Source organism: Opisthocomus hoazin, chromosome 9 (assembly GCF_030867145.1).
Source record: "Opisthocomus hoazin isolate bOpiHoa1 chromosome 9, bOpiHoa1.hap1, whole genome shotgun sequence".
In the NCBI taxonomy this organism is placed as follows: Eukaryota; Metazoa; Chordata; class Aves; order Opisthocomiformes; family Opisthocomidae; genus Opisthocomus; species Opisthocomus hoazin.
The window spans coordinates 35,604,664-35,618,939 of NC_134422.1; the positions used below are offsets into that span (position 1 = coordinate 35,604,664).

The 14,276-nt window shown below is 39.9% G+C and overlaps 1 protein-coding gene across 2 annotated transcripts in view; it reads left to right on the top strand.

The window, feature by feature from the left end:
• DRC11 (dynein regulatory complex subunit 11) overlaps nt 1–14,276 on the top strand; it is a 109,650-nt gene that overhangs the window by 12,064 nt on the left and 83,310 nt on the right. For both annotated transcript variants that reach the window (XM_075430249.1, XM_075430250.1), the window contains exons 3-5: nt 2,410–2,523; nt 4,708–4,896; nt 5,610–5,681. In XM_075430249.1, the coding sequence (XP_075286364.1) occupies nt 2,410–2,523; nt 4,708–4,896; nt 5,610–5,681 (375 nt within the window). The remainder of the gene's footprint in view (nt 1–2,409; nt 2,524–4,707; nt 4,897–5,609; nt 5,682–14,276) is intronic.

Below are 14,276 nucleotides of genomic sequence, written 5' to 3' on the forward strand. Positions count from 1 at the left end.
TGACATCTGCTAAAAAACAAACATAAATTCAAATTCCTGTGCTACACCTTAGTTTTAAGAAGGCACGACATACCTACCTACCAAAATAAAAAAAAAGGCATTAAAGAGATTTCATGCTTTTTCAAAGAAAATGTTATGTTCCATAGTAGATAGAATACATTTTATATTTTTAAATAAAATAATCATTTATTCTTGGTTCCAAACCAAAATTACTAGCCAGTACTTGACAAATTATTTCTGTTTCTTAAAGAATCTGCCGAGAAAGAATATCTCCAGTCCTCCCTTTCACCATATTATCATAGGTTAAAATCCAGCGTGACTGTAGGCAGAGAACACACCCAAGTAGTCTCATTTTATATCTTATGCAATTACGTTGCATACTTTTTACTATGTCACTGTAGGGCCAAGCTTCCTCCTTCTTTAGCTCGGGGCTTCATCTCTTCATAAAGTTGCCTTCCAACACTCGGTTACTCCATTTCCTGGAGTAATTGTAAAGGTATTTGGATACACAAATCCCATGTGGAGCCGGGAGTGGCTGAAAAGCTGTAAATTTGACTTAAGGATAAACATCACAAACTTAACTTTTCAATGCTGGGTCACAAAAAGAGATTATGAAGAGTAGTCTCCCTATTCCCCCCGACTTCCAGCCCCAGTATTATGGCTTTGATCTCATCTTTACAGTCAGTAGAAGTCACAGTCCAGAATCACTTGTAATTAAAGCCCAGGTTAGACATCAGACATACTCACCACACCTACAGTGACTGACTCACGCTGCTGCCTGACAGCGTAAAAGCCCTCTCATCCTATGCAAGGGCACCCAGACAAAGCATTTGATTTCTTATACCTAAAGACAGATGGGTTTGTAATCCAACCTAGAGTGATTCGCACTCTTAAAGCACAACATATAGTAATTTCCATCAACAATCAAGGGTGTTAGAAGGTGCAAACAGGGAGCTTAACAAGAGAAATATTTAGAAGCTTTAGCAGACCAGTCTTCTGCAGTGATAAAATCAATAGGGACAAACACAGTCCTACTTAGAAGCTTTCTTATGCTGCCATAATAGGGATGTCCCGGTCTGCACTGTGTGCAACTGTGGGACTTAGTGATGAAATCTGCAAGTTGGCAGTTTGCGGTGGCTGTTTTCATTGGCCACAGCCTTCACTGCAAATTCTTACTCTAGAAATTGGAAGGCCTTAGAGCTCACAAACAGCACATCTACCATGCGTCTCTGTCAAGCCAGGAGCAGTGCTTGCTCTTCATAGCAAGTGTTGTTCTCCTCTGTGTCTGCTCGCACTAGAGGTAGCATCGAGGTTGCAAAGGAATAAGTCAAAGGTCTCCCTGAACAGGTCAAAGCCCACCACTTTCCACAGCAGACAGAACAGAGAGCACTGATAGCGCACCATCAAGTCTTGTACGTGTCTTAGGCTCCTTGGGCAAAAGAACCAAGTGCCCACATATACCTGGGGACAAATTAGACCGTACATCCCCTCATGAGTAGCACGACAGGGTAAGTATACTGCCTGTCTCCGCCCACCCCTCTGGGTGAATCGCTAGCTTGAGGAGATGTTCTAGATGTTTCTGAAACAGTATATAGGGAAGGTGGCACCAGTTTGAACCAGACCTATGAAGACACATTCCACTCCCTGCCCCCCTCCAAAGAAATATACTTGCTGGTAACTATTATTGAAGAATTGTCTCCAGTCTTCAATACAAAGAACAGGTTACAGCACGCCGCAGCCTCCTGATTTTTGGGGTAGATTTTTGTCTGCCTGTCTTTTTTTTTTTAATTTCTCAACAACAGTGAAATTCTACAGGAGAAGAATCAGTAGAAATGTGAATCAGTTACAGCTTTTTGATGATATAAACAAGTAAATACAGCCACTTCTAATCATGCATGATTTTGAGAGGTAACTGAGATATCACAGTCACAGACAGTGACAGTTCATTTACAGGTAGAAATACCTATAGACAAACAGAATTGTGTTTTGAGTTCTAGTAATAGTTAAAAAAAAAAGGAAGAGAACAGATCTATTTTTCATGTCAATTAAAAAAAAATAGTGGGATGATTGTACAACCAGAGGTATTCAATTTGGTGGAAATCATGTTCAAATTTCTGGCAACCCAGCCAAATATTTTAACAGTTTGATAATATAATTGAGCCATTATGAAAAGAAAGATTTCTGGGCTGCTGCGGTTCAGAAACTGGGTTGATTTATTTGTTTTTGTTGAATTAGGCCTAAGTGATTGCAAAGTAACAGCTCAGCAGCTGTTACACAGGTCAAATTCCTCAACACTCCAAAATATTCAGCAATCTCAGTCCAATGTAATTGCTTTGTAAAGGTGTTCAGTTAATAAATGTGATTTTAATGCAGTTCTAAAAAGCATCGCGTGACTACTTCTTCCTGCAGGAAGACATAGAAGTACCTGTCCCAAGGTACTTCATTAAAGAAAACCTGGAAGTCCTGCAGCAGAGGGAGAAAATCCTTGATCAGATTTTGCTTAACACTGGATTGCAAACACAGGTAAGTGTACCACATAGCTACGTAACAACATGCTTAACCTTTTTAGTTTATAGCCACACTTCTGAACACGAGTCACTGAAAAGTACTTTTACAGCAGTTAGGAAGTAAAAGTCTGTTTACAGATAAAGCACAAATAGATAGTAACATTAAATTTTGCTCTCTAACAATATCCAGTCACACCTTGAGCCTGGTTAAGACTGGAATGAATGGACTCTGCTTTATGTGTATGAGAATGTTAGAGAAAGGGCAGCACGCTGGCAAAGTTTAGTAGGTGCTTTATTTTTCTAGCTAACTCGCATCATATAATTAGTCCTACTGAAATCAAGCTGGGCTTAAGTTTTACTGAACCAGGATTCCTAACTGGAACGGTCAAAACTCAGAGTTCAGGTCAGCACAACTGTTAGCACTTAGTTGTTTATAACCTCTGAACAATGACTGCAGTCTCTTCTGTGCAGCTATAGAGGTGCAGCTGCTAGGAGGAGTAGAAAATTGAGTTTTGGCAGAGCAAAAGTCATTACAGAGAACTACACGAATGGTGCGGTGAAGACTGTTCTGGACTTGATATACTTTTGACCTTTTGGAAGTGGCGCATTGCCTGCAAGCAGTCGTTGCTAACCCCTTGAAACAAACAACTGTGCCCCCATGTCTGGACAACTTAGATTCATAGATGTTATAGCCAGAAGAGGCAGTCCTGATCAGACCACTTAGTCAAACTGCTGCACTGGCCCTACTGTTGAATTCTCCACGAGTAATTAAGCTGGTGGGGGAAGTCTGTGCATTGATCCCACAAAGCAACGGAGGGAAGGTTCCCAGGGAAAGAAGCAGGACCAGTCAGAGGCAGTCTAGGGAGACAGAGCACAGGCTCCCTGCTAGATTACTTTAATGGGCAGCTGCAGTCCTCCTGACCTCCGCAGTAAACCTCTGGGTAAATTCTCTACTCTTCCAGTAGTCTGATGTTGTTGGTCTGTGGAGTTCCTCTATTTCAGCGCATTACATCTTGAAGCCTTTTTGTTTCCCACAGTTCTGCGCTCACCCCTTTTCAATGCGACATCCATAACAGATGAGACTATCTGGTGTACAGCCAGCTCACCTGCGAGCACCAGGCTCTTGCGCTTCAGGTGCTGGCAGGGTCCAGGTCTCCCTTGCCAGGATGCCACAAGAGAGGCACGAGATTAAGTAAACATGAATAATCTCACACAGTGTGAGTCCAGTGCCCTGTGCTGCACTTTCCAGTTCAGTCACCGCTGGGATTGCTAGAGGGTTGTCAGCACTTCTGCATGCATCATAGCAAGCCGTGTATGCTCAGGAAATCCTAACTGCCATGTAACGGACCACTGAATTCTTCAGCATCCATAGCACTGCTGTTACAAGCAGTCTAACGTACATCCGATACAGTGGAGTTCATCAGAGGATTCTGCTCTGCAGACTGTTTGTCCTGCTATGTAATTCTGTTAGAGAAAGCCCTACTGAAAATGTAATATAGCGAGCTCCACACAATATAGAAGCATCAAAAGTGAACTGTCTCCAATAGGGGGATTAATATCAAGAAAGGACAATAATTCAGCTTTTCCATGGGGAGCATGAGGGGTTAACTCAGGAGTGAGAAGGGGCATCCCTCTCTCCAGCTGCACTGCTCCGATATGTTTTTCCCCAGGCCTCTTCTACTTGGGCTGGACTGACCAGGCCTGGGCTGGCTCAGAACAGCCTGTCCTTCCATTCAGCAGAGAGCTGGGGTCCCAGCAGCGTATCCAGAAACCCATCCATTCAGAAAAGTAAAAGGAAGATGTTCCATGGCTTAAGAAATTCTGCTTTTAATAGGACAAAGCCCTGTGGTTCTTGTTGTGTTTTTCACCCCGAATGGATAGAGTTCAGCAGGACGTATAAGCCATACAGAGCCATGCTTGTTTCCCACTACAGCATCTGGCTTTCCTTATCATACATTGGGTTCACTTTCTCCCGAAGGTCCTCGTAAAAACACATCTCTCAAGATACCAAACATCCAAGATATTGCAAGATAGCAGTGAAACAGGAGTCTCTGCTGTTTGTGAAAGGGATTTTTTGTCTTAGAAATTTTCCACAAGTAGTTCATAGGTTGTTTCGTTTGCGAACTGAGGTAGGCAGTTAACAAAACACATAACTCTAATACCTTGCTTTGTCCATTCCTTTTTGGCTGTGCCGTTGAAGAAACCAGTCAAGGCCATGACACTTGAAGAAGCTGTTAAAGTGATCCAGGTTGCAGAACGGGCTCGCCAAGGCCGCTGTCGAGCAAAATTCATGAAGAAAATTTACCTTGCAGAGAAGAAAGAAAGACAAACTAAACCTCAGGTCCAGATGGGTCCAAATCCAGATGATGCTGCCACTTGCATTCAAAAGGTGAAATCTCTGATTTAACAAGAGTTCTGCCAGAACCAAATGACAATGATTTGTGCAGAAGAACAGCAATAGACAGAAACACAGCTCACAGGGTGGGGAGCATTCTGAAATCGTAGCTTTCAGGGTGTCTAGCAAGGTGAAATACATCATTTAAACCACTTAACAAAATGAGACAGGACCCTAGATGCAAGATCAAGGGAAACAGTCCTGCACTGGCAATGCAGGATGACTTTATAACCTACATGTTGTTTTTCCGTTCTGATTTTTATGACCTCAGTTGCTCTTTCTGTCATCCCGCTGGAATCCAGTGCATCTCAGGGAATTCATGCCTTTTCCTGTGATCTGCAGGGAATGAGTTTATTCCATAACTTGAAAAGATGAGAAAGGGAGATAACCGCTAAATTCCAGAAAAAGTCCTTACAGATTAATATTTCAGCCTGACAAGAACAGGAGCTCAGTCAAAATCTTAAGTCTAAACATTTTTTGAACCCTGATGATGTTGTGTTTAGAAGCTAGATATACCAGTGTGAAGGGATAACAAACTTTAGAATTTGCTTTAAAAAAAAATAGCAGATGGCAACCTGTTAGAGAGTAATAGTTTCAATTGTCTGTTGTACCTTTCCTTCCTCTATTTGTTTTTTCCTGTGTCTGCGACAGTAAAGGAAGCTGTAGCAAGGCCCATTTATCTCATTAGAGTTTTGTTTACAATTCAGGTTTGGCGTGGATATATCCAGCGCAAGAAAACAGAGAAAATGAGAGAAGAGGAAATGATATTTCTGGGGATAGTAAGTAGTGCTGCCTAGAGAATATAAAATGCCACTGTCTGTTTGTTCTTCAGAATTTTGTAATTTAGCAGAAGATGAGAAATTAATTTCTAAGATTCTTCCTATTTTAAAAGGAGTCTCTAAGGAACACAGAACTAAACTGAAATGATAGATGGCACAGGACTAGTACAATTTGTCTTAGGCTACATGCTTTTGTGCTACATATACATAGTCCAATGTATATGGCAGATGTGGAAACAGACGGTGTTAGAATTTTCCCCAGGTTCTAGGGAATTTGACTCAGGCATGGCAGAGCAAGAAAATTTTATTAATCAATTTCTAATTCATAATTCCAAGACACTTGAGCTGCCTTATTCCTGGAGTAGAATTAAAGCAAAAAAGTCTTCTTCTCCCACCGCTTTGCAAGCCACAGTGTATATATGTTAAGAGTAGAGAAAGGGGACATTAGAACTGCCATATTAATACATCAGTATTTCCATAAGTCCACATAGAAATAATCAAACATTCCTGACATCACACCGCGAAATTACAGGGAAGTGAACAGCTGTCCCTGGTCAGTTAGACTGCGTGGGGTGAAAGGAAAAAAAAAAAAAAAAGAAAGCACCCTTTCCAGTACGAATCTCTTCCACATTTAGAGAAGGTACATCTCCTCCCACCACCACCATCTTCATTCCTAGCAAGTACCTGAGAAAAAGGATAAACTCCTTACAGTCGACATTTTCTTTGGCCACCACCAGTTCTCTGGGTGCCTTCATTAAGCACTAATGGGTGCCAAGACTCACAGCTCTCCAACTCCAGCAGCGCAGCCCTTGTACCAATTTCTAGTAACGCTGCTTCACAGCACCACATTACAGACACATTCGTCACTGTTCTATGTTCGGTAGGTTTATTCATACCTCCACATTCTACAGTTCTTAAACGATTAATTTATAAACTAATCATTTAATTTGAATTAAAATATGCTTTCTGTCTCTCCCAGACAATTTGGAGGGTTTTCTTGCCAAGCAATGGAATGGTCTTTAGCTATATTGTATGTTTATGAAAACCAGTTGTGCCTATAGCATACATCTCACAAACATGTATCAGTTAAGAGCAACCTGAAAATCTTATCTTTAGGAAGTAACCTGTACATTTACCAAAGTTCTGCCATGTTAAATACAGGTAACATCCTATGGATTAATGCCTTCAATATTAGTTGTTCATTAACAGTAAATGTAGCCAGCATACCTAAGCAGAGCTTTGGGAGCCAATTCTGCCTCTGTTTAAGATAAAATTATCAGAAACTTTAACTAGTACAGAACTAAAATGGTGAATATTTGGGATGTACTGAACATTAATTAGAAAGTTATACCTTTTGAAAACAAGGGATCATTTCCTATCAACTTCCATGACAGTTTCTGTAGAGTTTTAAAACTAGAGTCTTAGGAAGGAAATCTAAGTCTGGTATCAGTTATTGGAGGGTTGACAGCCAAGCACTCTTTTCATGGTGGCCAAAGGGTGGGAGTAACTGATAACTAGGATGTACAAAGCCTAGTTGTGGGGAGGAAATCTATATGATCATAGGGATGAAGGGAATTAAAACCAAACACATATAGTGTATTCATTTCCTGACCTCTATTTAGGAGCAAGAGAATTGATGTTTGCAACTCTGTACTCAGACTCATTACTCTTTATCAAATATATAATCAAAGGATGTGGGGAAAAAATGCATACCTCTAAATAAAAAAAAAAATCTGTTCATCATTCCAGTGTTTTTATATTCCCCATTTGTGTTTCCCTTTTACTTTTCATGCCACATTCCCTTCCATGATCTCCAAAGGAAGCAAGTGGTAAGCAGGCATTGGTTCACACTGATAGATAGGCAGTGAGCTCCAAAGGTCAAGTCCCTTTGATGTATGGTCACGTCAGCCCTCTAAAAAATGACCACAGAACTTCATGTGTAAATATGTTGAATTTGCTTTTCTAATGCTGCACGACTTAGATAAATTAGAAGACCTAGCCATCCATTACTCCAAGCCCATCCCAAAGGAGACTTGACTTCTACTGCAATAAATATAATTTCTCTTATAATTATAGCTATTTAAAAAATATCTTTGTTATTTTAATATAAAGACTGTTTTGCAAAAAGAGCTAGTCCATTTGAAGTCCTGAATAATTACTTTTTTAAAAAATTCTGTGGTGTTGGCCTAAAAAATATGGAAATATGTGCAACAGAGACCAGGAATTGTGCAGTCTTTTATTTAATTCAGTATTGTTTTCTTTACTGTCTACTTCAGAAAAATTTATGTATCTTTTCTGGAATTTGATTCTGTTTCATCTTTTGCTTGATGACAGAGTAGAAGCCTATGTTCCAGGGATTTTTCCTGGCTCAAAAGTAAAGTCTCATTACTGTTATTATTTATTAAAGCTTAATTGCAGAAACAGCATGATTCCCTCAGCACATGTTTTTTTCAATGTCCGATAAATCACGATTTGCAATACTGGTTTAATCTGTAAAGAGAAGCAAGCCTCACTGAGAGCTCATATATCTTGATAACTGTATCCTGACCTGTTTCCTGATCTTCCTCCCATTGCTGCCACAATGCTGCTTACTACCAGCTCCAGCGTGACCACCATAACCCATGTTCCAGGCATAGGTCTATGTTTAAGCCACACCAGCCACACTGACATTGCAAGAAAACATACTAAATTGTCTTTAAAACATACATGCACCATCCAAATCTGTACTTCCTTGCTCTATTTTACCATTACATCCCCATTGTAGTATACCATTTTTGCAGTTTTTAAATGGGTGCGTACTTCTGCTTGTCTGTTTCTGACATTTGTAAGTTCCCTGTCACTAAACACCTCAGATAGTTTTGGCAACTGCTTTGTCTCGGTGTCAAAAGCAAAACAGCCCAAGCCTAATAATGGATCTACCCTCAGCGCTCTCGCTAACAGACCCTCCTAACAGGGTAGACCCTGCAGGAGGTTATACCTAGAATCTGAAAACATAGGCTACTGGAAAGAGCAAAAGCTCTATTTGACATAAAATGTTAGGATAAACAGTTTGCAATCAGACTGATTTATGGAAGAGTAGGAGGAGCCTAGGAACAAGGAATACAAAAGGCCAAGACAAAAATCCCTCCCAATTTAGGGGATCAGCCTGCTGTTGCAACTTTGAGGCAGCAGTACTCCAAAGGCCTGGACATCATCCCCTTGCTCATGTTTTCACTTAACAAGCACAAGTAATCAATCCCATTGGACCCAAGTGCTCTGCACACTTAAACAATTTGTAGGACTGAGCCCTGCATGCTTTGGTCATGCATACACGTAAACACCTTCTTGTTTTACAGATACACCTCTTGTTTTACAGTTACACAACTCTCACACTGCTCTATTCTGTAATTTCAGCCCTTAGCAAAGAGTTAGTGGCACAATACATGCTGATCTATGATTTTCTCACACAGTGTTTCCACCATTCTTCCGTCTTCTATATCCCTTCCACATGAAAGGATCTACGTGCTCTTAAATAAAAACACTGTTCTTTCCTTCTTAGCTCTTTTAAACATACCCTAATTTAGGCATGTAATCTTGGATAATGCTTTTATTTATATCTGAGAAAACAGTCTACCAAACATTCCTTGTTCTTCGAATTCCTGACAAATATAATTCATTTCATCCAGTCAAAAAAAAATTAGCATTTCCCAGAACAGCATTCTGCATAAACATTTGACTATGACTAAATAAATATTGTATGCGATTTAACAAACTGCAAACTCCATGAGTAAGTGAAATTTAAAATATTTCTTTAGCTCTTGAAACTGGGCAGTTACAGTAGTGGTACGCACCAGGCCTGTTTTTATCAAGCATAAGATTAAAATGACTTTCTTTAACTTGCAACCTAGATGACATTTAGATGTCAGCACAAAGTTATGTTATTTCACCAGGCGTACATATACATCTAAACAGCGATAACTAATCTGCCCTGTTTTCAATAGAAATTTTAAACCTGCTTATTTTTTAAATAGAGAGACGCTGGGAAGCAAGAAGCCCGCTAAATAATTTGGCTTTCATTGGCTAGAGTCACACTAACAATGAAATCACAGCCCTTCAGAGTCCAAAACATACTTGCCATTTTTAGTAGAAGTTTGACAGCATGCCCAGATACAATACTGGAAATAGCCATAACCAAAATTATATAAACTTATATGGTCATGAATATAAACGTTTTCTCCAATTTAAATTTTCTTTCATCTTATTAAAAAGTATTGCATATCAATATTGTTTTTGTACATATAATATAAATCTATAAAACAACCATTTTCAGTATTTTTCTAACAAGACCTCTCACTACAAATGCTTTGTTTGAATGCATATGACAATTACTTTAATTGGCAAAGCCATTGAAGTGAATCATATAGTAGGGAAGCTTTAATGAATGCTATATATTTTGCTTAGTTCTTCCTTTTTTTTTTTGCCTAATTCGGGAATTCAGCCATATAATTGATGTGGCTATCACCATTTGTGTACCATGGAACCTATATGAGTACAATCTTCATAAGACAAGCGACGTCTTTAAAATGCATTCCTCCTGCAGCCAGACAAAAATACATTGAGGAAATAAAAAAGCAAGAACATAGCTAACTCCAATATCGAACTTCTAAAGAGAATTCGTATCACCATGTGAATTTAGAATTACTGTTGTTATTAGAATAACAGTCATGAGTAAAGAACAGGGCCTCAGTTGCTTAGGTGGTAAATTCCTTTAGTCTACTAGTAGGGAGTTATTAGTCTGTGTCATCCAAATGTAAAAAATACAAAAATCTCACTTTCACTACGGGTGAAAACAAATGACCATTGAAAATACTTACTTTGCTTAAGAAATAAAACCCTTCAGAGAAGCAAACTATACTACTTCTGAAAAAGACCCATCTACAGCAAAACACTACACAACTACTACGTCTATCAAAAGACTACAATTAGGGACAATACTGTCTGTAGCAGAACATTTACTGAAGAAGTCCCATAAAACGGTTCAGCGTACGCTTCAGCTCTGCTGTTTCAGGTCTAAGAAAAGAAGCTGTCCTAAATTAAGTACCCAGTAATAAAAGCTGCAGTAAATCTACCTTTCAGGCATAATATGAATGTTAGCCTTAAAACGTGAAGTAAAATGAAATGTATTTATTTCATTGAAATGAAGACTATCTTTCCTTGTAAGTGTAGTCGTAATAGAACAATTGAAGAGCAGTTAGTTCCACAGCATGGGGCCTCCTATGTGTAGAGCTGTAGCCTTAAGCGTGTTCAGCCAGCCTGCACACCTCTAAGTGTTTTATAATGAACAATAAAGCAGTCTGTGTTGGAAAGAGCTGTTGAGCTGACTAAGCAGAAAAGCAGGCTTTTCAAGCTAGGAAAGAGTGATCTGTGCAATTGCGTTCTGAAGTCTAAAAGGGAAAGCTTACAGAGACCTCCATCACTTTGCCTTACCTGGGAGGTGTAGGGAACTTCTTCCCTCCTGCTTCTGGTGGGTCTTCCACTTTCATAAATCCTGATTTCTCTTCGGGGAGGGTATGGGAAGAAGGAGTAAAGAACGGAAGAATCAAACAGCTCCCTCATCAGCATACTTGCAACTGATGAGTTGGAATAAAACACTCTTTCAGACAAATGTCCATTTTGCCTTATTAATTTATACAAGGATTTTAAAGACAAAGCCCATCAAACATTAGATAAGCATTTTAAGTTAATGGACCATGTAGTCCTATTTTCCCACAAACTCAGGAATCTTCATATTATGTCCTATTTTTACAGCAACATCAATTATTAATATGTATACTTTTGCTGACAGAGGACCACACTAAAAATGTGAGTTTCGTTATCCAGTTCTGGGTCATTAACTGTGAAAAGCTTGTAAATATAATGGTTTATTCACATGGGAAGCCTTCATTAAGATGCATTATTCTACAACTTATGTGGCAGCATTGCATTATCAAGTTCACTGTCTCCATCTAATATTTGTAATTTGTTTCTAAATGAGTTGCTGTTTGTAGGGAAAGTTAACAAATTTGAATTTCACATGGCCAAAGAAATTTCTTGAAAATGGAAAAGTGCTTCTTCCCCCAAGGAAAAGTTATTTATTAGTGTCTTACTGTAGAATGCCTCCCTTGGATTCAGAAGCAGAAACATTAGAAGCACAGAGAGAAGTGATGTTAGAAATAAATTGGCTTTTATCTTCCTTAATGTGCACACGAAGTATAGAAGGCTATAAAAGCAGCACTCATCATATTGCCTCAGTATAACTCTTTAGAGCTCCGGAACAAGCATGCGGACACATGGAAAGTTGATCCACAATCCTGAAAGGCACAGGTCAGAGACCGGCCAGCAGGGAAGCACTCCCGCTGGAGCAGTTTGAAACCACCCTCTCATGCTGACCATCTGTCTTGGCACTCCTTCTGCCATTTCACTACCTAATTTTCTCTTGCATCCTCAGATGGCCAAAGCTTTTTTAGACATACATTCTTCTGAAGTCTGCTCCTTGACAAGAGAACACAAACTCCACCAGGGCTGTCACATAGACTCTGTCGCTATTTGAAGACCCAAGAGTGCTTGAAGAGGAGATGAAGGTCCCAGGTTTTGCAGTTGTCTCCTCATTACTGAGGCAGGGTTAGGAATGCATTAAACACTGAAGCTGGTGAGGTTTAGGATGCAAAAGCATCCTAAACACGTGCTTTTGTGATAAGGACAAGAACACTGTGGTCAAAAGAAAGCAAGCTTAACATAGGGGCTTTCTTCAACTGCAAAGCAAGAAGGTGGAGGCAGTGTTCTGTAATTCATATCACCTATGCTATTCATAGCCTTTTGGGTTTTTTAAGCTGTTGCCATAGTCTAAGACATTTCATACCACCCATTAAGTGCTCAAGGACTCAGGTTTTTTTAATCAGTTTGTCGTTTACTTGACAAAATCACAAATGCAGAACAAATGGTAGCAAATTGACAGCTAAAACAATGGTACAGTTACATCCTCTGGACGTCTTGTTATAGCTCTTCAGCAGCTCCTGCCCCTGAAGTGTCTATTTTTAGGTTATGTTGCTAAATTAACTTCCACACTCAACTTTTATCTAGTTCATCTTTTTATTCCCTGCCTATACTTTACCAACTGATTCTTTTTCTTGATCCTTCACACCCTTAAGTACACTTGGATCAGTTCTTACAGGCCAGGGAAGCAGTTTTTATTATAGTCTCCATTTTACTTAGCCCACGTACACAGAAATTCTTTTGATGTTTCCTCACCCTTGTTTTGCTCGAATTCAATTTTTTTTTTAGATATAACTGCTTTGATTTCAAAGTAACAGAATGGAAAGTCAGGCCAGTTGTACATTCACCTGCACAGTTTTACTTACAATCAAATAACTGTGGCGTCATTTCCTTACTGCTGTTCAGCGCTTGCCTCTTCCTCCTCACCCAGAACAGAAGGCAGCCTTCAGTTCCTGACATGCGTTGGCCTCCTGGTCTTCACACATAAATAGGGCGCGCTAAGTATGTTCCACATTAGTCGGCCATGAATCCTTCAGGGCTCATTTATCACAGCCAGCTCTGCTCTTCATTTCGTGCTCTCCCTCGCCCATCTGAGCTGGAGCATGTTACTGCCAAAGCTTTGCACTACAGGAGGAGCCCCTGCTTTGGCAACTGTCTGTCCAGTGCTAGGCCAGCTTCAAAGGATGCCATTTGTTATTAACCTGTCTCCCTGCTACTCATCACATCAGCTTGCCTGGCAGCGTGGTCTCGTGCTCAGTTCAAGTGTCTTTTTGTACCTGCCATGTCATCTTATCTTGTTGGCTCCTCTCAACACCTACCCTCCTCCCCAGCTTATCTGGCCAACTCCGCTTTCCCAGCGATGGAAGCAATCAAACAACAGCACATTTGACATCATCAACAGCCTTTTCCTCCATGTAAATAAACCCTTTTCCACATACCATAATACAGAAAATATGAAGAAATCAATAGAATTGGAAAAAGAGACAAATGAGCATATGGTCTTACCAGCTTCCCCTTTCCATTTCATTCCTTTCTTTAGTTGGTTATCAAAAGTGGATAGCTGGACTCTGGTTGGTAGAAGTCGTTGCTGTTTCTTTCACTTTCTTGTGATAAAACAGTCTTTGCAAAAGAAAACAAAAAAAAAACCATGAAGGGCAAATACAACAGAGCTTCCTTTCGTAAGTTGTTTTACAAGATTGTGTCTGTACTTCAGCCTTAGGGCTTCGAGGGCAGCTCACAAACTAGTATCAGCAGATACATTGATAACTGTATGGTGCTTAGACAGGTAGCTGCACAAATATTTACTCAGGACTCGCTGGATTTTGGCAACCAGAGAGTGTTCTGTAGCCTTGTTGCTATCAGCATCTGAGCCAGCTGGTTTACAGCTACCTGGATTGTGTCCACACCAGCTTCATGACTCTGGACTCAAGTGTAGATATGGTCTGTATTAATTCACTTAGAGATAAGAATCTCCTACTTCTGGTCTTGCTCATGTGGGCACATTCTTGCCAGTTCAAACAGTTCTTACCTCATCTGACTTTGGTACTGATGAAAGATACGCTGATAGTAAATTCGCAGACACAA